Genomic DNA, 26,585 nt, shown 5'->3' with positions numbered 1-26,585 from the left:
TTGGAAGCGCAAAACATGCTCACAGCTCAGAAGGCCAAGACCCCAGTAATGGATGCGACTTGTTTGTTAACGATTTGGGGAGCCAAAGCTGTCACTTTCATTTATTTTAGAGTATCACCAGTCTGAATGTGTTTTAAAGTCGTATTTTCATGTGCACATGTTTACGACCTCATTCGAATGTCCGCAGGATGCCTCAAGGCAGCGTAAGGAGAGAAAGAAGACTGTGTCTTTCAGCAGCATGCCCACAGAGAAGAAGATTAGCAGCGCCAGCGACTGCATCACTGCAATGGTGGACGGCTCTGAGCTGAAGAAGGTGCGGTCCAACTCTCGCGTTTACCACCGCTACTTCCTGCTTGACGCCGACATGCAGTCCTTACGATGGGAGCCCTCAAAGAAGGAGTCGGAAAAGGCCAAGATTGATGTGAAATCCATTAAGGAGGTTCGGACGGGGAAGAATACAGACACTTTTAGAACTAATGGAACCTATGATCAGATATCTGAAGACTGTGCTTTCTCAATTATCTTTGGCGAGAACTATGAGTCCTTGGACTTGGTGGCCAACACTGCAGATGTAGCCAACACCTGGATTACAGGACTGCGGTACCTGATCTCCTATGGGAAACATACCTTAAACATGATAGAAAGCAGTCAGAATAACATGCGTTCTTCCTGGCTTGGTGAACTTTTTAATGAAGCAGACTGTGACCGCAGTCAACACATAACAATATGTGCTGCTGTGCAGCTCGTCAAAAAGTTGAACCCGGGACTTAAAAATGTGAAAATCGAACTGAAGTTCAAGGAACTTCACAAAGTGAAGGACAAAGTTGGTTCTAAAGTGACGAGAGACGAATTTATTGAGGTCTTTCATGATCTTTGCACAAGGCCAGAAATTTATTTTCTCTTTGTTCAGTTCTCCAGTAACAAAGAGTTTCTGGATACAAAGGACTTGATGATTTTTCTGGAAGCTGAGCAGGGTATGGCACAAGTAAGTGAGGACACCAGCTTAGAGGTCATTCAGAAGTATGAGCCATCGAAAGAGGGTCGGCTCAAAGGTTGGCTCTCTCTGGATGGCTTCACCAATTATCTTCTATCTTCAGAGTGCCATATATTTGAACCTGAACACAAAACTGTATGCCAAGACATGAACCAGCCATTGTCCCACTATTACATCAACGCTTCCCACAACACGTACCTTATAGAAGATCAGTTCAGAGGTCCTTCTGATGTGACGGGCTATATACGTGCACTCAAGATGGGTTGTCGCAGTGTGGAACTGGATGTGTGGGATGGACCTGACAATGAACCTGTCATTTACACTGGTCACACCATGACCTCGCAGATTGTTTTCCGCGGTGTCATTGACATCATCAACAAATATGCCTTTGTTGCATCCGAGTTCCCACTGATACTGTGTTTAGAGAACCATTGCTCGTTGATGCAGCAGAAGGTCATGTTTCAGCACCTAAAGAAGATCCTCGGAGAGAAGCTCAACCTAGATCCTCCTAAGCCTGAAGACTGCTACCTCCCCTCTCCCTCAGAACTGAAGGGAAAGATCCTGCTGAAGGGTAAGAAACTTAGCACCAATTGTACTGCTTCTGAGGGGGAGGTGACAGACGAGGATGAGGGGGCAGAAATGTCTCAGCGAATGAGCATCGATTGTGCAGAGCAACAAACCATCGCACCCAAGAAGTTCCAGTTGTCAAAGGACCTTTCTGATCTCGTCACATTGTGTAAGTCTGTGGAGTTTAAGGACTTCCCAACGTCATTCCAGTTTCAGAAGCATTGGGAGCTCTGCTCTTTCAATGAAGTCTTTGCCAGCCGCTGTGCGAGTGACTTTCCAGGGGACTTTGTTAATTATAACAAGAAGTTTCTAGCACGTGTTTCCCCCAGTCCCATGCGGATTGACTCTAGCAACATGAACCCACAAGACTTCTGGAAGTGTGGTTGCCAGATTGTGGCAATGAACTACCAGACTCCTGGCCTCATGATGGATTTAAACATTGGCTGGTTCCGTCAGAATGGGAATTGCGGTTATGTCCTGCGTCCAGCCATTATGCGGGAGCAGGTCTCCTATTTTAGTGCCAACACAAAAGACTCAGTGCCTGGTGTTTCCCCACAGCTCTTACACATTAAAATCATCAGTGGACAGAACTTCCCCAAACCCAAAGGCTCCGGTGCAAAAGGTGATGTTGTAGATCCTTACGTGTACGTGGAAATACACGGTATTCCCGCTGACTGTGCTGAGCAAAGGACTAAAACGGTCAACCAGAATGGAGACAACCCTCTGTTTGATGAGAGCTTTGAGTTTCAGATCAACCTCCCTGAGCTTGCCATGGTGCGCTTTGTGGTGCTGGACGACGACTACATCGGCGACGAGTTCATCGGCCAGTACACCATCCCTTTCGAGTGTCTGCAGCCGGGCTTCCGCCACGTTCCGCTCCAGTCTCTCACGGGTGAGGTCCTGCCCCATACCTTGTTGTTCGTTCACGTGGCCATAACCAATCGACGAGGCGGCGGCAAACCCCACAAAAGGGGTCTGTCAGTGAGGAAGGGCAAGAGGAACAGGGAGTATGCCAGCATGAGAGTGCTGCTGATCAAGGCTCTGGATGATGTCTTCAAAACAGCCTTGCTGCCACTCAGAGAAGCTACAGACCTAAGAGAAAACATGCAGGTAAGACTCTCACATACTACCCATCTACACACCTTGAAGTGTTTTTGTGTTTACGTAGCTTCATACAAAGCATTTATATCGTTTTAGTTGTCCATCCATTTTCAGACTTGTCGCCAGCCAATCACAGAGCACACATGATGGCCCACTCGGGGTGGCTATCCACACGGAAATGTTTTCTGGTCAAAACGGCGAAGTATTTTATCGTTTCAGCCTCTCATCCACAGCACCTTGACATTGTCCTCATATTTTGTTGTCTTATACTCCATAATGACTGGCAGAAGTAATTCCACTTCTCATGAGACTTGAAAAGCCGAAGATGACAGACTTATGCGCGTGCGTTCGTTCTTCTTCTATGGTTTGGTGTATTACGCGGTTCCGCCCACATCGTGTTTGTTCACAGCGCCACACATAGGTGTGCTTGTGTATTGCATCGTTTTCACTCAATCATATATGCAACAATTTACTAATCCAGCACAGTGTGGACGCGCCAAAAAAAAAAAAAAATTCAGGAATCTTCCTGTGTAGACAGGGCGTCATGTTCACACTAACATTCATGCCTATGGACAGTTGAGAACAAACGTGTGGACTCCAGTCACAGTTCTGAGGGTTTGACTTGACAGTGTCATCAAAGACTTGCAACTTGACTTGGACTTTAGCATCAGTGACTCAGGAATTGACACAGACTTTAGTGTGATGACTTGAAAATACTCCATTTGTGTGTGTCCTTGGGCTGGGCGATTTTATCGATCTAGCAACATATGTCTTTATTTTGTTTCTTACTGCCACTGCTGTCATTATTGCTAGCATTAGCAAGTTGCAGATACGCCAACGTTGTCTCTTCCGGTTCACGCAGTCACGCAAGAGAGACTATCGGCAGTATACATTAGTTTAGCACCTCAGTGCTTAAAATCAGATTTGTGGGAGCACTTTGGCTACTTTGAATAGAAGTATGGCAGATTGAAAGCTGTGTCGTTCTCGGCAAATACCACCAAGCTTCCGGCCAACCTAAAACGTCACCATCCGGACAAGCTAATGCTAGCTGAAATGCTAGGAGGATGTTTGTCACTTGAATTATTGGCTATTTTGGGAAGGTGATGGCACTATGTTTTGAAGGTTTGAGGATGCCCGCTGACGTTGTGGAAGTTCAGTGTAAATAAAGCAACAGTCAAGAGACCTCAACACAATTCCAGTCTTCAAAATAAGAGCGCTGTGTTCCACATCCTGTTTACATGTAACAAAATAAGGGTGTCATAAAAAAATAGTTGACATTGCCTTACCTGATGGCTAGACTGGCTACCCCACACATTCAGTGTCAAGCTAAAAAAGCTGTGGAAATAACTTGATACACTTTTTGCTAACACTTCGTTCTACATTATAGCGCACTTTCTACTCTTTTCAAAGGCTTTTAAGCCACAATTTGCATTGTTTCAATAAATGGAAATCATTTTCGTGTCACATTTTTTGTATTCACTGTGTCCAGCATTAAGTTGTGGACTCTGTCCAGTCAGAGCCATATATTGTTTAATTGATGCTTTCACTGTTCACTTCATTTCATTCCACCCAAGTCGATTGAACACTCAGAAAATTCCACCAAAATCACACGGGCCCATCACATTTTTCAGAAGACGATACAACTGTATATAATCATATGTTATGGTCGGGTGAATATCTATATATTGTATCGTATCGTGAGATTAGTGTATCGCTACAGCCCTAGTGTGTTGAGTAAAATGTGTCAAAGTATTCAATTACCGTGATTTTTATTATGTAAAACTAAAATGGTCGTTACTATGTAATTTCCAGCAAGGAAACATTTTTCTTTCCACAAACCTGACTCATTGAATGCATCATCCAATCAGTTTCAAGAACAACAAGGGTGTGGATTACATTTCTCTGCACTGACTAAATCCTGAATGCTATGTCAGCACTCTTTTTGTGTGACTTTCGGTGAAGTCTTGTCATTGACGCTGGTCTTGGTATTTCAAAAATAAAACAACTCAAAATGCATTCATTGTATTTGTCCAATTGAATAGATTGTTACGTTATTAAATGGCATTTTATTTGGGAAACACAGAATATGCTTATGGCTTGTAAGGATAACTTCAGACTTGACTCCACCTGTCTTGTTTTGACTCGAGACTTGACTTGGAATTGCACGTCTTTACTTGACATCTGAGATTAAAGACTTTATACTTACCTGAGACTTGGCTTTCTCCCACCCCTCAGTTTCGAGTAGAGAACATGCAAACCCCACACAGAGATGCCTAAACATCTGAACCCTCAACCTCCTGACTGTTTAGCTTGATTTATTTCAGAAATGCATGCAGTGTTACATTGAAAATGTCACATATTCACGATGCACTGTTCAACATGTCAAAAAAGGAGCAGGTAGAAGCAATGTTTATTCAATCCTACCCCCTCTACATATCACCGCAGTCACTAATTCAGTTATAGATTTGTTCACTCTGTGTCCACATACACCAATCACAAAAAGATGGGGACATCAGGCCCCTGCGAGGCCAACATGCTAACCACGAGGTCACCGTGCGGCCCTGATATTAGTTGTATTTGTTCAGTTTTCCTCGTATTAGTTGAAATACCACAGCGAAATTCCAAGTGCCAAAATGGAAGTTGTCACTCTTCCATGGTGTCAACTTGGTGTAAAGTAGAATTTGTGGCAGGATTTCCTGGGCACAGAAGTGATTTCATCATGTTTCCTTCCCCTTCTGCAGAATGCCATCGTGTCCTTTAAAGAGCTGTGTGGCCTTTCAGCCGTGGCCAACCTCAAGCAGTGCATTTTGGCCCTTGCGCCTCGACTGAGCGGTCCAGATAGCAGCCCCCTTCTGGTGTTCAACCTTGCTGACCACTATCCCGTCATGGAAGCCCAAGCCCTGCTGCCAGAGCTTCTCAAGAAAGTTGTCACCACCTATGACATGGTGAGTAGCAGTCAGGGAAGGACACAAATGTCACCCAAGGTCGTTTTGTAAGCATTGCACAGACAGCAATTACTTTGAGGGGGAAGCCAGCGGTGCGTCCCAGCATGTATCCATTCATCAGCACAGAAAACCGACCAGCGGGTGCTCCGGTCCGATCGATAGCTTGACTTTGCTGCTCATAATGGGGACAGTAGACACGGTCGGCTAATGGTGCTGGAGCTTGGTTAAGTAATAAAAATCAATGGTCGTGCATTACGCAACATGCCACCGAGGCTTTCCCGTCTCCCTTTTTACACATCTGATTCTCTTCCAGTTATTCTTGGCACATTGAGAGCGAGCGGATGTTCTGTCAGATGCAACACAACCAGTCAGCTACTTTGAATAATTTAGCAGTTAATCAAATGCACAATGCATGCCTTGGCTGCTAAGTCAGTGCATGATGCGTATGCATTGAAGAAGTGTTACACAACCTTAGAGCATCTGGAAGGGCGGTTGTGCTCACCACACGATTAAGGTGCCAATCAGTCTTGATGGAAAGAGTCTGAGGAAAATTGAGTTTGGTGGGAGAGGGAGAAGAAACTGTGGTTCAGATGAGGAGTAAAGGACTAAGTGATATGTCTGAGAAGACAACACTGATTAAGAATTGAGGCCTCAGTGAAACCAGCAAGGGCAAAGACATGCAAATAACATAGACAGAAAACATCATTAGAAACACTGAGCCACCACTGGGAGTGACTGGGATTCAGCTTCCTAATTGGCAAAAATAGAATCTGGGTCTCCATCCTTATCCGTTAGTGTGTAGGGAAGGGAAAAGGTAGAGATGCTTACCCATGCCTTTCTGATGCCTCATTGTAGTTTCCTGCATACGACAGTGGGGTGGGATGATTACTATGGAAAGAGGACAATAAGATCCACAGGGAGAAAGAAAGCCCTGCACTGTGTACTGTACTGACACGCTTAACAGGTTACATAAAGGAACATCACATGGTTACATTTGCACAATTAACTATGTCTGAAAAGAAGCAGGGAGAAGCATTAATGCTACCCCGTCACCATGTCTACAATCATACCTCGTTTATCGTGGTTAATTGGTTCCAGACCCGGCCTCGATAAGTGAATTTCCCTGAAGTGGGATTCAATATTAACAGAATATTTTTGTAGTTGGAGGATAGAAAGCCTTTTTATGACGGGTTTGAACATTATTAGATCCCTGTAGACATGAAATAACACCCCAATAGTTACTTTTACGCTCCTATTATTCTTTGTTTACATCACATTGCGCATGCTGCTGGATCTCTGCATGGCCACCACTAGCATAGCAAGCTACCGAGCTAACTAGTTAGCCTCTCCTATTTACTTCTTGTAAACTTAATTTGGAATGAAGTGGGGCCAGAAGGACAAATAAGCCAAAAACGTACCACTTCCACACAAAATAAGACGAGAACCTTTTTTTTCACTCGATCTCAACCACGGCATGTCGGCTTGGCTCTGCTGGCTCAGTAACCAATCTTCATGCAGTGTGAGAAAGTGTAATCTAACGTCATGTCTCATAACATTACTGAGGCCTGGTGACCAGAATGCTACATATAACAATATTTTTTTTACTAATAATAGGCCATAGTCAACCATGAAACAGCCATCATTTCATTCAATGTAGTCAGGGACTGTATTACTAAGTCTTTACACCGTAACTTTTACATGCTGACATTTGCAATATTTCCTTTGCTTACATGTTGCCATTTACATTATTGGTGCTCATAAATGAATGTGTTTATTGGTATTGTCAACCACTCCCACTCTCCCCACCCTCCGCAAAGCTGTAAGCCTTGGGGACAGAAGATGGTCTTCTTTTCACTCATGGGGGAGGTAATACAGCATGTGAGTGTTAACTGCAGCTGCAGCGATTGCTCTGCCAGGGCTGCTGCTGCTAACATTTACTGTATCACTTGGTGCAGTCACCTAAATAATAATCGCCTTTATAAACATAAACCTCCACTGTGCTGTAGGGATGTCACAAGATATCGTGAGATTAAAACATGACGAGTTCTCATTCAGTCTCGTGGGCACTAGGACTAGGATGACAAATTACGTAATTAATTCATCGCACAGTAAATGAAAATGAACTCAATGGTTTTGCTGTCCTCAATACAATATATTATGTATACTGTATGTTTTCCTCATCTCTTGCCTCCAAACACGCATGAAGAGGGTTCACTCTGCGCATTGCTTTCAGCACCTTGGCTCTTTGTCTCGGTGGGTGTAGGCGGGGCCGGGAGCATACGCACAGAGTGCAGAAGAGTGTAGTAGAGCAATGCAAGGTAACATATTAGAATTGAAATGAGTAGATTGCAATATATTGTCTATTTTTAGACTTGTGAGGAGCAATGCAAGGTAACGTATTAGAATTGAAATGAGTAGATGGCAATATATTGTCATATTTTTTCATTGTACTTGTCTCGTGGCACCCCTACTGTGCTGTGTTCTCATTCTTTAAATGCGCCACATCTGAAATGAACATATTTGGGGTGTTTCCATTTTTCCCGCCCTGACATGTCCCTCTGTGATTCCACTCCCAAGGTCAGGAGGATGCTTGATGCGCTTTTCTAGCGAGTACCTCTCCCTGGCGCTCTCCTTGACTGGTGTTGCTACTGAAGCGTATGTTTACCTGCATATACAGTGGTATGAAAAAGTATCTGAACCTTTTGGAATTTCTCACATTTCTGCATAAAATCACCATCAAATGTGATCTGATCTTTGTCAAAATCACACAGATGAAAAACCAGTGTCTGCTTTAACTAAAACCACCCAAACATTTATAGGTTTTTATATTTTAATGAGGATGGCATGCAAACAATGACAGAAGGGGGAGGAATAAGTAACTGAACCCTCACATTTAATATTTTGTGGCCCCCCCTTTGGCAGCAATAACTTCAACCAGACACTTCCTGTAGCTGCAGATCAGTCTGGCACGTCGATCAGGACTAACCTTGGCCCATTCTTTTCTACAAAACTGCTGTAGTTCAGTCCGATTCCTGGGATGTCTGGCATGATTCGCTGTCTTGAGGTCATGCCATAGCATCTCAATGGGGTTCAAGTGTGGACTTTGACTTGGCCACTCCAGAACGTGTATTTTGTTCTTCTGAAACCATTCTGAAGTTGATTTACTTCTGTGTTTTGGATCATTGTCTTGTTGCAGCATCCATCCTCTTTTTAGCTTCCACTGTCTGACAGACGGCCTCGGGTTTTCCTGCAAAACATCCTGATAAACTTTTGAATTCATTTTTCCATGAATGATTGCAAGTTGTCCAGGCCCTGAGGCAGCAAAACAGCCCCTAACCATGATACACCCTCCACCATGCTTCACGGTTGGGATGAGGTGTCGATGTTGGTGAGATGTTCCATTTTTCCTCCACACATGACATTGTGTGTTCCTCCCAAACAATTCAACTTTGGTTTCATCAGTCCACAAAATATTTTGCCAAAACTTCTGTGGAGTGTCCAAGTACCTTTTTGCGAACATTGAACGAGCAACAATGTTTTTTTAGACAGCAGTGGCTTCATCCGTGGAGTCCTCCCATGAACACCATTCTTGGCCATTGTTTAACATATAGTTGATGTGTGCACAGAGATATTGGACTGTGCCAGTGATTTCTGTAAGTCTTTAGCAGACAATCTAGGGTTCTTTTTTACCTCTCTGAGGATTCTGCGCTGAACTCTTGGCGTCATCTTTGGTGGACGGCCACTCCTTGGGAGAGAAGCAACAGTGCCAAACTCTCTCCATTTGTAGAGAACTTCTTTGACTGTCGATTGATGAACATCCAGACTTTTAGAGATGGTTTTGTATCCTTTCCCAGCTTTATACAAATCGATAATTCTTGATCGCAGGTCTTCAGACAGCTCTTTTGAGCGAGCCATGGTGCACATCAGACAATGCTTCTCATCAAGACAATTCTTACCAATTCTGTGTGTTTTATAGTGGGCAGGGCAGCTTTAAACCACTCATCAGTGATTGGGCACACACCTGACTTGAATTGTTTGGTAAAAATTGGTTTCAATTGCTCTTTAAGTCTTCTTAGGCAGAGGGTTCAGTTATTTATTCCTCCCCCTTCTGTCATTGTTTGCATGCTATTCTCATTAAAATATAAAAACCTATAAATGTTTGGGTGGTTTTAGTTAAAGCAGACACAGTTTTTTCATCTGTGTGATTTTGACAAAGATCAGATCACATTTGATGGTGATTTTATGCAGAAATGTGAGAAATTCCAAAAGGTTCAGATACTTTTTCATACCACTGTATGGCAACCCTCTTTAGGACATTTGAAAAGTCACAAAGCAGCCAGCATAACTGTCTGCAAGTCTGCACACTCAATTTAGGCTCAGCTTAGCACCACAGGAGCTAAACTTCCACATCTTCCACAGATGTCAGCGTCATGATGTGCTTCTGTGACTCACTCTGATGTTTTGACGTTTGCTTCTTGTGTTCTAAAATTACCTGAGGAGCATTTTCTTTTCAAAAATTCGGGCCAAAGCGAGCTACATGCCTTGGCGTTGAGGGTGAAGGAAGACTGGTAGCTTTTAATAGAAGCCTCTTGTGTCTCCTTCCCTCTAATTTAGGCTTTCCACAACAACCTCGCCCACAGACCTTCCTGTAATAACAGCTGGAGTCTGTGAGACCTCCCTGCACGGAAAACCACAGCGAGACGACTTGGCTCGCGACACTAATGCGAACATTGTGTTTGTCTCGTCTCAGGTGATCCAGACCAGCAAGACTCTACTAGAGAACTCGGAGGGGGTCTACGAGAGGATCCTGCAAACCCAGAAAGCAGGTGAGAGATGGTCAGATGACAGGAGAGCAAACACTCAGTGAAAAGTGCTCACATTCATTTCATGCCTGGTTTCCTGCAGCAACACCATGTTTGAGAACAAACACATAGGAGAGCAGGTAGATCTGATTACACGTGTTGGCATAAATGCAATTAGCCAAGAGTTCATTCCAGTTGCTCTTTGGAGAGCGTTCACTTCAGTCATGGTCTCTGTTTTAGTTGAAGGCTTTGGTGTAAGCAGGCGGAGTCAACATCAGGTCTAAAAGACGCGATCATATTTCAAGTTTCTCTGTCATTAACTCTGTCATTAATGTGCTTTGAGGTCCTCATTTAGTCAGAGTTCACTGTTTAGTCAGAGTTCACTGTTCAACTTCACTGTTGACTGAAAAATCATCATTTTTATGTTCTTTCTTATGGTGGTCCATCTTTCTCAGTGGTTACCCTTCTAAAACAGTTCAGGATATTTCAATCTATGGAAGATGCTATTTGGTCTCCTCTTCCTCTTCTACTAAGCATCTTTTCAAGCTGTGCGGCTCTCCAGGATGTGATGCAACTGTTATTCTTACACACAATGTGTGAGCCCCGTTTGACAAATGCTTCTTTGGCAGTCATCACTTTTGCTAGCAACCAGTAGTCCACCCCGGAGTGAGAGTATAAACAATTAGCCACCCTTTGGCTCAGTGAAGTCAAACATTATTCTTGGATTATAAACATGTGGCAAACTCATAAAGGTCAAGGTTACAAAATCAAATCCCCTCAGAGGTGTTTGTACATGCAGTGTGCAGCGTGGTGTCAGAAGTGGGTCACAAACCCAATTCCTACTTTACATCAACAGTATGGTTCCTGCAGCAGCAGCCGTTGAAGTTGTGAATAATCCATCACAAACAGCTCAGACACTCTCTCCTTGAGAAAATAAAAGCCTCAGCAGCATCAGACTCCCATTTAAATATATCAAGTAAAATAAAAGCCTGAGCGGTGTCGGAGGTGCGGACGTCCTCCACGTCAGCCAAGTTCCAATTCGCTTTGAGCGCCGCTGTTGTTCCTCTGCTCGTTTTTTTAATCAAAGAAAAGGCCTTGCGTAAGCAGTGACAATAGAGGCGCACACACACACACACACACACACACACACACAGAAAGAAAAAGGGGCCTGTGGGGTGTTGCTAAAGCAAAAAGCAAACACAGCTAAGTCCCCAAAATTAAGAGTTGGTTGTGATAATCTCAGTCAAAGTGAACAAGCTCAGCGTGTGTAAGCCAAAGCTACAAAACACTGGAAGCAGCTCAACCGTCTCTGCCGTCTCCAGACAGTTTAGATATCCAACAGTGTGTGATGTCTAATTATCTCACACACACACACACACACACACACACACACACACACACACACACTAAATCTACCTGCTTAATATTGAAACCTCTTAATGTAGTATTCATAGTTGCAAACAACAGAGATTGCTCGCTAAATTAGAGTTTGCAGCTCGTGATGGCATTTGGATCTCCCTCGTGGATTGTATATTTTCATTGTAAGTCAGCTGGGATTGGCTCCAGCATGCCCCCGTGACCATAATGAGGAGAAGCGGCATAGAAAATGGATGGATGGATGTCAATGTTTGCCTTATTTTTCACGTGTTGAGATGATTTGATGCTGTATCTTGACCATGACCACGAAGGAGTAAGATCTCGACACGCATGGAAGGCATACGAAATATCTGAACGTGCGTTGGCCGCACTAATTACGTATTGTATGTGGGGTGCATGTGTGGCGCATGACAAACACAGGAGTTGGCAGCGTGACCTGCAGTGCTATTTTGGCACGCTTGAGTCACCAAAATAGTCTGAGGCAATCTGTAGTTTGTATAAAAAGCTACCTGCTGCACCATGTGGGCATACAAATATCTACGAGCAATACCCATGCCATAAAAAAACACCCATATATTCCGGCCACAAGGAATGCTGGGTAGCTCCCAACGTTTTGCCGTGTCTGTCGCATTTTTGCTTGATTGCAGCATATGTTGAGGAGGTCGTCATAGAAGTAAACGAGGAGGAGTTAACATGCTCTTCCTATCCAGTGTTTTATTGTTCATAGTTCATATTGTTGTTGAAGCTGGACTGGCCAGCATGCCTTGCGGCATTTGGAAATAACAGTTTCACGTTATGGGTTATGTTCAGCGCTTAGTTGTTGATTTATGTGTTGCGTTAACGTGCTATGGATGTGTTGTGTTTTCGTTTTGTTGCACTGTCAGCAAAATGTCATTCTACTTGGTGCCACCTATATATAGATGCCCCCACCTCTCCACTCCCTCCTTTATTAACCCAATGTTGCCCGCAAGTCAAAGTGTGCCCACCTCTGTTGTATTGACACTGCTTCAAACTCCGTGCAAGACTCAACACTGCGTTGTTCAAAAGAGCAACACACTACAACACCTTCCACAGAAACACGATTTAAAACAATAGTAAAGTGTAAAGTCAAGTGCATTGGTTAGGAACACATACATCAGGAGAAAATCGGAACGTAACACATTGTGAACATTGCGACATATTTTTGATCTTGAAACAATGTCACTTCTGTTATTATCTGAATTTTGATGACAAAAAAACTGGAGAAATAACTAAAATGTGTTGGGAGGACAATGAGGTGTTATACTTGGGAATCAGAGCAGCTGAAACGCAAGTTCCACTGTTTTGTGTTATTTATTTCATCGTCTTTTGCATGCCACAAAGTGCCGAGGCAAAAACAGGCTGAAATGGACATCAGGTCATGTTTTATACACAACAGACACAAAGAAAATGTTCAACACCTCATGTTTCCCCTTTTTATTTGGGCCTCATGCTCCTCAAAGTGAGAGCAGCCTTTACTTTCTATAGTATTGTCCCTTGAGATGAAAAGCAGAAACTGGTGCTACACTGGAGTGTAGCCGTGGTCCGACAAATTGTGTAACGCCGTCTTTGCCATGTAGTTGTTCACGTAGATAGATTTATATCCCACGCGGAGGAAGTTTGAGAGAATTGAGGTCAGCCGATGGAGTGTGTCTGCGTTTAACTCAACATTTGCTGTCCTTGCAGAATCATGCTGCAGAGAATGAGCTTCCCTCCTCATTGCCTGCCAGACTCTGTCCAGTGTTGCTAGGCAACCTCTCCCCTGTGTGTGCGTGTGTGAGTGTGTGTGTGTGTGTGTGTGTGTGTGTGTGTGTGTGTGTCAGATTAACGTGTGCACCTTAAGCAGCTTGTAGTCATAAAGCAGACGTCTAACGAAAGCTTGTTAAGGTAAATAAAAGAAAGTAAAGTATATTGAAGGTAAAGAGTATGAAGGTGTCCTACGGTGGCGTGTTTGTGGAGGTTAAACGTGCGTGTCCGCGTCTTCGGCTGGTGTCAGCCTTGAGAGGCTATAAAACAACCCAACACCTCGCAGGTTATGGCAATTTGCCACCAAGGGGGTCTCTCCTCCTTGTTTCCATGGCAACAGCACCAACAGGAGCCGGGAGCAGCGGCTCCAGCTGATGGAAGCGCCACCAGCGTGAACGCGTCTCGCACTTGAGCGTGCAGAAGTGTTCACACTCCACGTGAAAGCAGCAGCGAGCGCTCCAGGAAGCCAATTGTGGCCCTTTACGGCAACTTTGAGCTCTTTGTCGGTGAACGTCACACGCGTGCACCTTTTTGTTTTGTTTTTTTCTCCTACCTACATTTCCTCCTCATCACACAGCGTGCATGATTGTGCACTTCTTTGTTCCTTCCTTTCTGGCTTTCCAGCTGGAGGCTTCTTTTCGGCAATAAAAACAGCAATAACAGTCTAATTCATTATACCCCCCAGACACACACACACACACACACACACACACACGCAGTGAGAGAACAGGAATTGTGCAGAATGCGGTCACAGCAAGCCAGTGTTTACCTTCGTGTCTTCACAGTGACAACACATTGTAACAGGCTGTTACTAGAGGTGGGTGATGCTGTAGATTTTGAGCCAATACCAGGTAAATACAGGGCCAGTATTGCCGATACCAATTTTTCAAATCATTGAGTAATTTTTCAAAATAAAAAAAACAGGACTAATGTTTTTTTTGTTGTTTGTTTGTTTGTTTTAAACGTAAAAAAATATTTTGTACAAAATATTCATCAGGGAATAAGTCCTGGGACACAGAATTTACTTGACTGGACTTGCTCAAAAAATTGTATGCCATAAAAAGGAATAATTGGAGAATTTTGTTGATATACTTGCATTGTCTCATCCATATTGTTAAATTGTTCACAAATAAGTGCCTCGATACAATTTTTTTTTTTTTTTCATTTATTTGATATAGTGTTCCCTTCGCTCCATCGAGGTTCATCTATGGCAGACTCGCCTGCTTTTTTTCCTTTTTGTACAGAGTATAAACGCTGTTACAGGCCGAGCTTGGCCCTTTAAGAAGAACTGCATTGTGGGAAATTGAGTGTTGTAGTTCTGTACTTTAGCACGAGACGGGGGGCCTCTCTGTTCTCTCTCTTCTGTCTGCACCACCCGTTGCGGTCTGATTGGCTGTAGACCATTGTCAATTGATCTCCTTTGTGCCATCTCTTGTTGTGGTCATGGCTAGCAAACTACCTAACCGTGTGAGCTGCTTGCTAACCGCGTGTGACACTCAACGCTGTATGGTTGAAAGTTTTTTCCCCGACAAAACCCGCAATGTCGACGAAATGTTCTGCGCCCAAAAGGCAGAGGAAGCCAGTCATCACACAAAAAGTTGGACTTGCGGACATGCTGAAGGAAGGCTTTGACAGAATACTGTAAATCAGGGGTCACCAACGTTTTTCCTTGTGAGAGCTACTTTTACAAAATGAAAATGGCCAAGAGCTACTCTTTTTTTGTAACATTTATTTTCAGAGCTTATTTTAAACCCAAACAAAGTGAATATGCTTGTTTTACCAGAACATGAACAAAATGCTGGTGTCCACAACTCACATTTTGTATTTCAGAATGCACTTCTTTCTACTCTTCTTTCATTAACTGAAAACCTGAATGAAAAGCAGGCTTGCGGTCACCTCATGTGGTCGTGGGGCCTACCTGGTGCCCACGGGCACCATGTTGGTGACCCCTGCTGTAAATTAATCTTCAGTTCATGCAAGACGAGGACGATTCAAATACAGCAGGAGCAATATGTTTCAACAGGGATACAAAAGCTCTATAGGTATACCCAAACGGTGCCAGGACGAAGAGGAGCGATTGGAGGAGTGAATTATGCGCAAGTCACTGAATAATTTCTTGAGAGAAATGTGACAAAATGTTAATGCCTGTCTGGGGAAAGTGTATAAAGTGTATGGTGAGGGCTTTTACAGCCTTAAAACATATAGAATTGTAAAAAATATAGTTAGCTACTGTGTGGATTTCACTGATCGGGGGCTATTTTGGGAACCTATCCCCCGCAAGAAACAAGGGAGCACTGTATTAATGAATGGATTGTCTATTTAGATACAGTCAAACATGTCTATAGCGGCCACTAAAGGGAAACGGCAAAAGTGGCCCCTATAGACAGGTTGGCGGCCATTTTGAATTTGTGCACACACATATTAACAAGTATTCACAAAAAGACTGGAGCAAAACCAAGAGACATGGGGGAAAAGGCTCTGTTGACACATAAACAGGTAGGTAAATCTAGGTAATAACAACAATAACAACAATGACCCAGCGCCGCACATTCGACGGCGCTGGCCTTTTATCCGCCACAAATGTTAATTGACCGCAGCTGCGCGGCCACCAGGCATGAAGCGGATGCCTCTTCCTCCCCGGGGAAGGCACAGCCTGCCAAATAAGAGCGCAGGACAGCAGACGCTCGCTCCTGTCCTGCAGAACGTCACAAATTTCCATCTTTGATTTTTTTTAAAACACGATTTTAAAAGCAAGAAATAAAAATTTTAGTGAACGAGCCCGAGGATATATGTACAGGATATGCGTGAAGCAGTCATGAATGGGTGTGTGCGTGAACAATTGAGTGGGGAGGAGGTGCGAAGATCGTCGTAAAATAACAATACCATCACTCCTTTCTTATTGAATGGGCTTCTAATCTCTAATTAGTCGGCAATTAAGTGATAACTTAGATGTTTTATTCAGGTATTTTGGCTATTTTAGAATCTATTTACGGCATTGCAAAGTGGGAAGATTACTGTTTTGGCCGTCATTGAATCTTTTCAGGGCGGCATTGCAAAGTAAGAAGACGGCTTTTTAATGTCAAACTAGGACTCAGTAATTAAAGTCTAAACACAACGGCTTCATTGCTTAAAAAATGAAACTTTTTCATGCATGAAGCTTCTGCTTGATTCGGCATTTTGGCTGCTATATGCGGTCAGATATTGTCCAAGGGATACAAAATGGGTGACTGCTATACACAGGGTCTATAAGTATACTGTTGCAAATACAACAAACCCACAGATATTTATGAAAACAAACAGACAAGAACTGAAAGATACCCGTCTCAACGCTGGTATCGATAATATCAATATTTGGATCGTTGCGCCTGCCTCTACTGTTCTACCTTGTAGGTTTGTAACTGTGAACCAGACATATGAACTGAATGGAAATGATTCCAATGGTTTCTGAAGCATGAGTCTGCGCTTTCCAGTGATGTATGGGTCATTATTCAAGATTGAAGAGTTTTATTGTCATGTGCATGGTAAAACAGGCAGTTATACTATGCAATGAAATTCTTATTCTGTTCATTCTCCCAAGAAAAGAAAGAAAACACAAGCAAATGAATAAGAACATCAGAAACATAAATACCAATAAATTAAGTAACAACAACAGAAGAGACATTAATACAAATAAATAAATAAATAAAGTGCTATGAGTGTGTGCATGTGTTGCGTGCGGCGTGTGCGAGTGCTTCGTTGAGAAGCCTGATGGCCTGTGGGTAAAAGCTGTTTGCCAGCCTTGTGGTCCTGGACTTCAAATTCCTGTAGCGTCTGCCTGACGGTAGGAGTGTGAATAATGAGTGTTGTGGATGTGTGCTGTCCTTGATGAGGTTATGAGTTCTTCGTAGGACTCTAGTTTTATAAATGTCTTGCAGTGAGGGGAGGGCTGCCCCAACAATGTTCTGTGAGGTCTTGATCACCCGCTGGAGTGCCTTCCTATCACGTGTTGTACAGTTACCGTACCAAACAGTGATGGAGGCGGTAAGGACACTTTCCATAGTGCATCTGTAGAAGCAACTCAGGATTGTGGTGGACATGCCAAATTTCCTCAGTCTTCTCAGGAAGTACAGTCTCCTTTGGGACTTCTTCAGAATTTGTTGGGTGTTGTGAGACCAGGTGAGGTCCTCGCTGATGTGTGTGCCAAGGAACTTGAAGGTTTTCACCCTCTCCACCTCAGTCTCATCAATAAACAGGGGTCTATGCGGCTCCTTTTCCCTTGTTCTTGGGTCGATGATCATCTCTTTAGTCTTATCTGTATTGAGAAGGAGATTGTTATCACGACACCAAGCTATGAGGTCCGCCACCTCGCTTCTGTATGATGTTCCAACACCACCAGTGATCAGTCCGATGACTGTAGTGTCATCCGCAAATTTAATGATGCTGGTGTTGTTCTGGGAGGCCACGCAATCGTAGGTGAAGAGCGTGTAGAGGAGTGGACTCAGCACACACCCCTGTGGGGTCCCAGTGCTCACAATTCTTGAGCTGGATGTGCGATTGTGGACTCTGACTGACTGTATTATGCTAATCATAGAGACTACGCCACTGCAGCTCCAGGAAACGAGGCTTTGATAGAAAGCAGAGTGGGTGGGAGTCAGCAGCTGCAGTCCGTGTTGTGACTGAGAGACTGTGAGCTTTGTACTACCAATACTTTCGAGATTCAGTGAATCCTAGTTCATGTTGTACATCCCACACTAGGGATGTCCTGCTCCCATCTTCAGGATCGGGATCGGCTGCCGATCCACTGTACTTTTGAAGAACGGATCAAATCGGCTTCCGCCACAAGATCGGTGCTGTGGATCCGGTTGCCGTATAATATTCGTGACTCAGGGTCGCACTCCAACATGGTAGGTGCGGTAATGCGCCTCAAAGCTTGTTGCCACTCAACTCCCCCCACCCGCAAGAAGAAGAAAACACACCACCACCATGCAGACATGTCTGTGGTGTACCGTGGTGACGGTAGTTTCACGTTGGATGTTGGATATTGGGCTCTGTGGCTTCTCTCTCACTGGGCCTGGACTGCTGTGTCATGGTGTGGGGAGCTCTCATGGGAAGTGCTGCTCTAACCGCTGTTTTTTTATACTAGGGACCGTCAATAAATGACTACTGCATTGAAGAGAGTTTGTTAAAGAAAATGTCATATATTCTAAATGGATCTACAGTATAACCATGTCACATGATTAGTCCTACCCTAAAAGTATTTTCCATTTTGATCTTTTATTGGATATTTTATTGTAACCCTGACTCAAAGAGGTATGTTCCAAAAGCCAAACAATATTGTTGGTCATGCTGTGGGTTTAAAAAGCACATTCAGCAATACTTTGCTTGCATTACTTTTAATGCTATTTTCATACTCACATTCAATTCACAGCTTGCAAAGGCAAGACTATGTACAACATCAGACACGCTATACTTACACTTCCTTTGGAAAGCTTTACAAATAATGTAACTATGGCCTCAAATTGCAAGTTCATAAAAATACAACCTTGTGACCCAAATAAAGCCTCAAATACTGTAGGTCTATGTACAATTATTCCACTAAAAGTAATACATGACTAAGCTTAACACGCATCAATAAAATCGTTTTTCTGTCTTGCAAACATAAATCATTTGTCATGTGCTGAATTAAAGCATAACCCAGACATCAGCAACGCACGTAAGGAGACATGCCAGCATGGCATCATGAAGGCAGCGTTGGCCGCCAACTCCATCTTGAGAGTTAACCACTGTCCTTAGGTCGGTTAAATGCTAACCGAGTTTTGGACAACAAGATAACTGTTCCGTTAAAGTTGGTTAAGTCTACTCAAACAGTGGTTTAAAAAAAATTAATATAACAGTTTTGAACAAGCCGGTGCAGCACTTTACACTTCCAGGATTCCAACTATAGGTGTTATTGCTAAGGTGCTACAGTGCTAAAGTATTAATAGTCTCTCATCTTCTTGTACAGCGATGGAGTTCCACCAGAACCTCAATGACCTGGCCGTGAAGGAAGGCCTGAAGGGCAGGAAGCTTCACAAGGCTGTGGAGAGCTTCACGTGGAACATCACCATCCTGAAGGTGAGAAGCACAGCTGACCTGTTGTGCTGAGAAGTCCTTCTTGCAGTGATGCTGTGAACTATTCAGCCAAATGCCGCAGGTCCCACTTAGCCTTCCAGAAGCGCACGAAGATGACACGTAAGCATGACGTCTCACGTGACGCCTCACTCTGACGTCCTCCCCCAGGGCCAGGCGGACCTCCTGAAGCATGCCAGGAGCGAAGTCCAGGAGAACCTCAAGCAGATCCATTACGCTGCCCTGACATGCAACCTGAGCAAAGGCAGAGCAGATGGCGGCAGACGCAGCCTGGAGGTCATTCCCGAGAAGGCTACGGCCGAGGAGGAGCTCACCACCACTGATGACGACGACAACTGAAGATGCTCCAGGACCTTCTCTCCACTCCCGTTGCCCTCGCCGTCGCTCCAGAGTATTGTCACATTCCACTAACATGCCCAACGTAACAATGTCCTATTTAAAGTTACTGTAGGTCTTTCTGCTGAAGAATCAACAGCGGAACCTCCAAAGCCCAGCACATGAAGTATGGTGCTGTCATGCATCATAAAACCTTGAAGAATTGGACAGGAAGCGTTTTAAGTAGCATTTTTCATACAATAACGTGCGTAAGTAGAAGTTAACCACGGTAAAATACATTACGATGAAGTGAAATGTTCCATGCAGGCTTCTGAAAAACTCCCACTTTTATTCACAATCGTCAGTTCATCAAACAGGAAGTAGATTCAAATTCAGATCCAAATTAAAGGAAGTAGAATTGAAATCCCAGTTGATCATTTTGGCGTATTCCAGAATCATGTTTGACCACATGATCCATACATGACTCTTGTACATACTGTATATCATAGTATGTACAGTGTATGTATAGTACTGTATATATAGCATCTTGTACATACTGTATATCATAGTATGTACGGTATATCATAGTATGTGCAGTATATGTATAGTACTGTGTGTATATATAGCATCTTGTACATACTGTATATCAGAAATATTATTACTATGCTCGTCATGCACATACTGTATTTTACAGTAATTAACAGCAAATGTTTTTAGAGACCAGGGTGGTCCAAAGTACGGCTGCACGGTAGCAATAAAATCATAAACCAAAAATAACTCAGCAAAAATGGGAAGAAAAGAAGCTGAAATGTTGCTACTTCTGACTCATATTAAGGCTCTAAGTCTTGAAATGTATATCAGGTTTTTTCTTAGCCTGTTTACAAAGTGTAAAAGTACATAAAAATATGAAAGTGACGCATCCTTTGATTTTCGGTATGAGTCCCTCTGTGGAAAAACAATGAAGAATAAACGCAACCTTCTATAAAACATGAATTTCATGTATTCAAACATACAAATGATGGAAAATGGTTTGAAAAAGACTTCATTTCCCAGAATGCTTTACTTTATCCCGAAGCATTTTGACCAATTCTTCCTGTTACATGGCTGTAAGGATTTATTGCATTGGTTAGTGTTCCCTCGCTCCGTCGCGCCTTCACCTTTTGCTGACTCGCTGTTTTTTTGTGCAATTTTAGTGCCTTTTGGTTTTTGTTTTTTTTGTTTGTTTGTTTGTTTTACAGCATATGAATGCTGTTACAGCACGAGCCTGACCCTTTAAGAAGAATTGCTCTACTCTCTTGGCTGTAGACCAATGTCAGTCAATGTCCTTCATACTGTCTCTTCTTCTTGTCATGGCTAGCAAACGAGCTAACTGTGTGAGCTGCTTTCTAACAATAGAAGAACCAGAAGAAGCTAGCTGCGTGTGACTCTGAACGCTGTATGGTTGCAAGTTTCCCTGACAAAAACCACAATGTCGACCAAATGTTCTGCACCCCAAAGGTAGAGGAAGCCAGCCATCGCACAAAAAGTTGGACTTGTGGACATGCTGAAGGCGGCTGTAGTGTGTCTTTATGGAATACTGTCGTTTAATCTTGGATTCATGGAGGACTACAAGGAGGAGGAAAATACGATGATGGGAGCAATATGTTTTAGCAAGGATACAGACATCATGCTACAGCCCAACGGTGCCAGGACGCTGAGGCACGGTCAGATGAGTGAAATATGTGTGAGTCACTTAATCATTTCTCGTGTCCAACCTGGTAGGTTGAAATGTGAACTTTGAGTGTTTAAACGAGAGAAATGTGATCAAATTTTAATGCTTGTCTGAGAAAAGTGTATGAAGTTTATGGTGAGGGCTTTTACAGCCTTAAAATACACAGTATAGAATCTTCTTAACAGTGTAGAAATATATAGTTGGCTACTTTGTGGATTTCACTTACTGCGGGCTATTTTGGGAACCTGTCCCCGCGATAAACGAGGGAACACTAATGCTCATTTTGAACTGAGCAGCCAGACACTTCCCTACGTCACAATAAGTTCCATTTCCTGTGCTATGGCTATCATCGCACTTTTTCCAATGTGCTGTTTTTGAGGTGTTGGAGGTTCTGTTGTAAATGATTCTGGCATGGAAATCACCCTTTCTCTGTGCATTTAAATAAGGTAGCGCTTGTTCTGGTCGTGTAACGACTAGTTAAAGACTCGGTGGACCAGAGAGACACACACACACACACACACAGATTTTCCTTAAAGCACAATTCCGAATGTAAAAGTGAAACGAAGAAATGTTTACATTCCTGAACTTGCTCTTGTGTGACGTGTAGATATGGAGTGACCTGTTACTTTTTTGTCATTTTATTACTGTACACTTGGAAAAAATGATTTATTTTAGAGAGAGAAAGAGAGAGAGAGATTAAAATTTTTATTTTTATTTTTTTAGACATGTTACCAGGAAGGCTCGCCAACCAGCATGAGCAGAACACACTGCGGACTTTTCATGATTATTTTTTTTTTACTTTACCTCCTGTGTCAGGGTGCTACACGAAAGTTTACTCTGTTCTCTTGAATTCATCCTTCCATGGGTTTGCTGGATCACCGTATGGTTCTTGCTGCAGTTTTCCCCACAAAGGCCTCGACAAATCCCCAGTAAAGACCAGGGAAAAACCTGTGAGATGTTTCCAGTTTGAATGAAATTAGCTAAGTCAAACTGCCTAATGACAATAAACAAGACGCCCTTCATTTTCTACACTGCAGAGTGAGGCGTCTTCCTGAGCAAAGCTCTCTTTGGCTGAGCGTGCCCACACAGGAATGGTCCAAGTCCACAATGAAGCAGCAAAAACTAGAGTTTTCTTCTCGCATGCTGGCTGAGAAGCTACAGTAAACGAAACGACCCATTTTCCTAACGGTTGGTGCCATTGCTTTTTGTTTTCTTAATGTCCACTTGTCCACTCCAACAACACAAAATGCTGTCTTTGGGTTTCTGTGCTGCAAGAATGAAAAGCGTTTCAACTCTTCATCGGTTCCATCTTTAAAAAATAAATAAAAGTGTGATAAATACTGATAAAAACATGTATGCACAGAAAGGTGGAAGCATATGGTTGTCTGAAATGTCTTGCTAAAGCAAAGACTGAAGGACAAAAAAGGTCACTCTGGTCATTAGAGGATCTTTGACTGGTGTTTCTGCAGAAACAGCAGAGAGCTTGTGTCTATGATCTTTGGAGTTTGTGCAGAAGATTCCTTAAAATATAAGTACTCTGGTCATTCGAGGATCTTTGACTAGCTTTTTAGCAGTCAGAAGAAAGAGCAGAGAGCTTCTTTAACTGGAATGTTTGCAGCAGATTCCTTAAAAAGAGCAATGTTCCTGTCAGATACAAGATCTTTGACTGGCATAGATTCCTATAAACAGCCAAGCGCTCCTGAGCGTTGATGCAGCAGATTTATAAAAACGGCAGAAAACGCTTTGACTAGTGCATTTGCTGTAGATACCTCAGCATAGCAAAGTACTCATGTCATATATACGATCTTTGACTAGCGTTTCTGCAATAGGTCCTTAGAAACAGCAAAGTGCTCCTGTTGTAGGATCTTTTGACTCATGTTTTTGCAGCAAATTCCTATAAAACGGCAATGTTTCTGTCAAATAGAAGATCTTTGACTGTGTTTTCTATAGATTACTATAAAAAGCCGAGCACACCTCTACAGCGGTTTCTGTAACAACAGCGAGTGTTACTGTCATATAGCGAGGATCTTTGCCTAGCCTTTTTACATACTGTAACAGTAGAAAACTGTCACATACTGTACATCTGCAGTAGATTCTTGGAAACAGCAGAGAGCTCCTGTCATGTCTTACACTAGCATTTGCAGCAATGTTCTGTCACATAGAAGATCTTTGACTTTTGCAAGTTCTTAAAACCAGCAGAGCACTCCTTCTATATAGCAAATCTTTGACTGGCATTTTGCAGCAGGTTCTTTAAAAACAGCAAGCGTTCCTGTCATATACAGGATGTTTGACTTGCGTTTCTGCAGTAGATTCTTAGAAACAGTAGGCTGATCCTGTCATATACTGTAGGATCTTTGACATGCATTTTGTAGCCGTTTCTGTAAAAACAGTAAGCTTTGCGGTCATATTTGTGTTTTTGCAGATTTCTAAAAAAAAAAAAGCAGTGCACGTCTGTCATTTAAAGAGTCTCTGACTAGCATTTTTGCAGTAGAATTCTAAAAATAGCAAAGCACTCCTCATAGCGAGGATTTTTGACTACCATTTTTGGAATCGGTCCTTAAAAACAGCACTGTGACTGGCACAAACATCTCGTCCTTGTTGGTCCTAATGTGTGACTTTATTGTTTTATTTACTGTATGTCTACCATCACGTTGACTTGACATAGAAAATGTGGGGTGGACTGAAGGTTTCCCTCAGTAGAAAGATGAAGAACATTGTCAGGTAGATGCTGCGTGAAGTGCTCCCCCCCCCTCCCCCCGACGTCCTTACGGGCCGTGCCGTCCATCAGCGCGTGGCACTCCGAGTCACCCCGCTGCAGCATTCATGGCTTTTCTTGGGGAATGTTTCACGCTCTGCTGGTCTCTAAACGTCCTGTCCTCGAGCGTCGTCCTCCTGCTTTATGGCCAGCAAGCGACCGCTCTTCTGCAGCACTTAGCGGCCTCGCCGCGGCTTGAGCGCTGCCATGATCCCGAGCACGTCAGCAGGCCGCCGGCAAGGAGGAGGCGGACCGGGGGGTGTGCACATGCTGATGGCTGACGTCAGCGTGCTCGCAGAGGTCGTCTCCAGGCTAGGACACAGTCCTCCGACGTCCTTTAAATGTCCAACAAATAGGGCATGTCATCATTAAAGACAATATTCACAGCCTCCGTCCAACATTTCACACTAAAAGACATATTTATCATCTTAGCAAGTGTTTTATAGCTTTTAAAGTTGTACCAAAGAAACATATCAAACACTGTTATGTTTGCTATTTCTCTTTAATGAACAAAATGTGTCTTCTGCTGCTATTTTTTCCTTCTCTGCTCCCAACTTTTTCTGCAAGAAGTTGAAAAGCAAACTGGTGGACACAAAAGGCGGCGACATCATGGCATCATCAGAGGATTCCAGTACGGCATGTACCTGTTCACCCTCATAAACACATCATAATGGAACTACCTGTCAATGCAGCGTGTCTTTCCAACTCTGTACAGTAGATGGCATCGTACGCACATGGGCTGCCAGAGAAGAATAAGCAGGACGGATCCGAGTTGCCACGTTAGCGACTTCTAGCTGGATTATTATGCAGATTCCTCTGGAGGAGACTCCGACATGAAAGCATGCATCGCTCTTCTCAATGAGCAGCAGGTGCTGCTGTGGGCACCTCCCCCATCTAAAAGACCTACCAGGTGTGGGGGCAAGCATAAGGCTCTGGTGCTCTGTGCCAAATCTGGTTCTTGGGACATGGAATGCCACTTCTCTGGTGGGGAGGGGCCCCAAGCTTGTCTGGGAGGTTGAATCATTCTCACTACATAGTCAGACTCAACTCGACCCACAGTTTGGGTTCTGGACCCAAACTCCTCAAGAAGGGCTGGACCTTGTTGTACTCTGGAGTTACTGCAGGGTGGTGAGCTGGTGTGGGCTTATTGTGGGCGGGGGAGGATGCCAGACAGACCCGGGAGACCCAAACGTGTTGTGAGGGTGTGCTGGGAACATCTAGCAGAGTCTCCAGTTTGGCGAGTCTTCAACTCTCACCTCCGGCAGAGCTTTGCCTGCATCCTGGGGGAGGACAAGGATATCAAGCCCAAATGGGCCGTATTCCGTGCCTCCATTGCTGAGGCAGCCGATCAGAGGTGCGGCTGAAAGAGGGTCGGTCGGTGCCAGTCGTGGCGGCAATGTTCCCACCCTCACCCATATGGTCAAGAGCTTTGGGTCGTGACCGAAAGAATGAGTTTGCGGGTACAAGCGGCTGAAATGGGTTTCCTCCGTAGGGTGGCTGGACTCACAGGAGCTCGGTCATCCAGGAGGGGCTCAGAGTACAGCCGCTGCTTCTTCACATCAAGAGGAGCTGGCTCGGGCATCTAGTCCGGATGCCTCCCGGACGCCTCCCTGGTGAGGTGTTCCGGCCAGGAGAAGGCCCCCGGGTAAGACCTATAGGACACGCTGGAGGGATTATGTCTCACAGCCGGCCTGGGAACGCCTTGTGTCCTCCCGGTGGAACTGGAAGAGGTGGCCCGGGACCGGGAAGTCTGGACTCCCCTACTGAGACTGCTGCCCCCCGCCACACGGACCCGGATAAGCAGAGGAAAATGGATGGACATCACGGAAAGAAAATGTACAAAGATTATTTACGCAGAAAGTTGAAATATTTTGGCAATTTTTTCTAAAATAGCAAAAACGGGGGGGAAAAGAGCAAAGACTGAAGTTGCTACTAATAATAGACTTTATCACCTACAAAGCTGACATGCACTTTTTTTCTTGAAATATAAATAACGTCTTAACATATCTACATGTGCCCCTTGCATCCTTTCACTTTTCACTATGCGGCCCTCGTTTGGGCGCTTCTGCTGTAGTTGGTATGGAAACGTCTGCTGTATTTACTGGACAGTGGGCCTCATTCATGAGACGTTCTTACGCACAAATGT

General features: G+C 43.8%; 1 protein-coding gene across 8 annotated transcripts in view; it reads left to right on the top strand.

Annotated features, from left to right (window-relative positions):
• The window catches only part of LOC129184721 (inactive phospholipase C-like protein 2), a 34,610-nt gene extending 8,240 nt beyond the window's left edge, over positions 1 to 26,370 (top strand). For 3 of the 8 annotated variants that reach the window (XM_054780944.1, XM_054780941.1, XM_054780942.1), the window contains exons 3-7: positions 188 to 2,671; positions 5,404 to 5,607; positions 10,358 to 10,433; positions 19,534 to 19,643; positions 19,809 to 23,036. In XM_054780944.1, the coding sequence (XP_054636919.1) occupies positions 188 to 2,671; positions 5,404 to 5,607; positions 10,358 to 10,433; positions 19,534 to 19,643; positions 19,809 to 19,997 (3,063 nt within the window). In that variant the 3' untranslated portion in view covers positions 19,998 to 23,036. Of the gene's footprint in view, positions 1 to 187; positions 2,672 to 5,403; positions 5,608 to 10,357; positions 10,434 to 19,533; positions 19,644 to 19,808; positions 23,037 to 25,006 lie in introns of those variants that run through there. The other 5 variants (XR_008571951.1, XR_008571952.1, XR_008571949.1 and 2 more) reach the window with 5 other exon arrangements.
• Positions 26,371 to 26,585: the final 215 nt, after the last annotated feature.

The sequence above is a fragment of the Dunckerocampus dactyliophorus genome, chromosome 7 (genome assembly GCF_027744805.1).
Source record: "Dunckerocampus dactyliophorus isolate RoL2022-P2 chromosome 7, RoL_Ddac_1.1, whole genome shotgun sequence".
Taxonomy (NCBI): domain Eukaryota; kingdom Metazoa; phylum Chordata; class Actinopteri; order Syngnathiformes; family Syngnathidae; genus Dunckerocampus; species Dunckerocampus dactyliophorus.
This window is presented reverse-complemented; position numbering and strand designations above follow the sequence as displayed.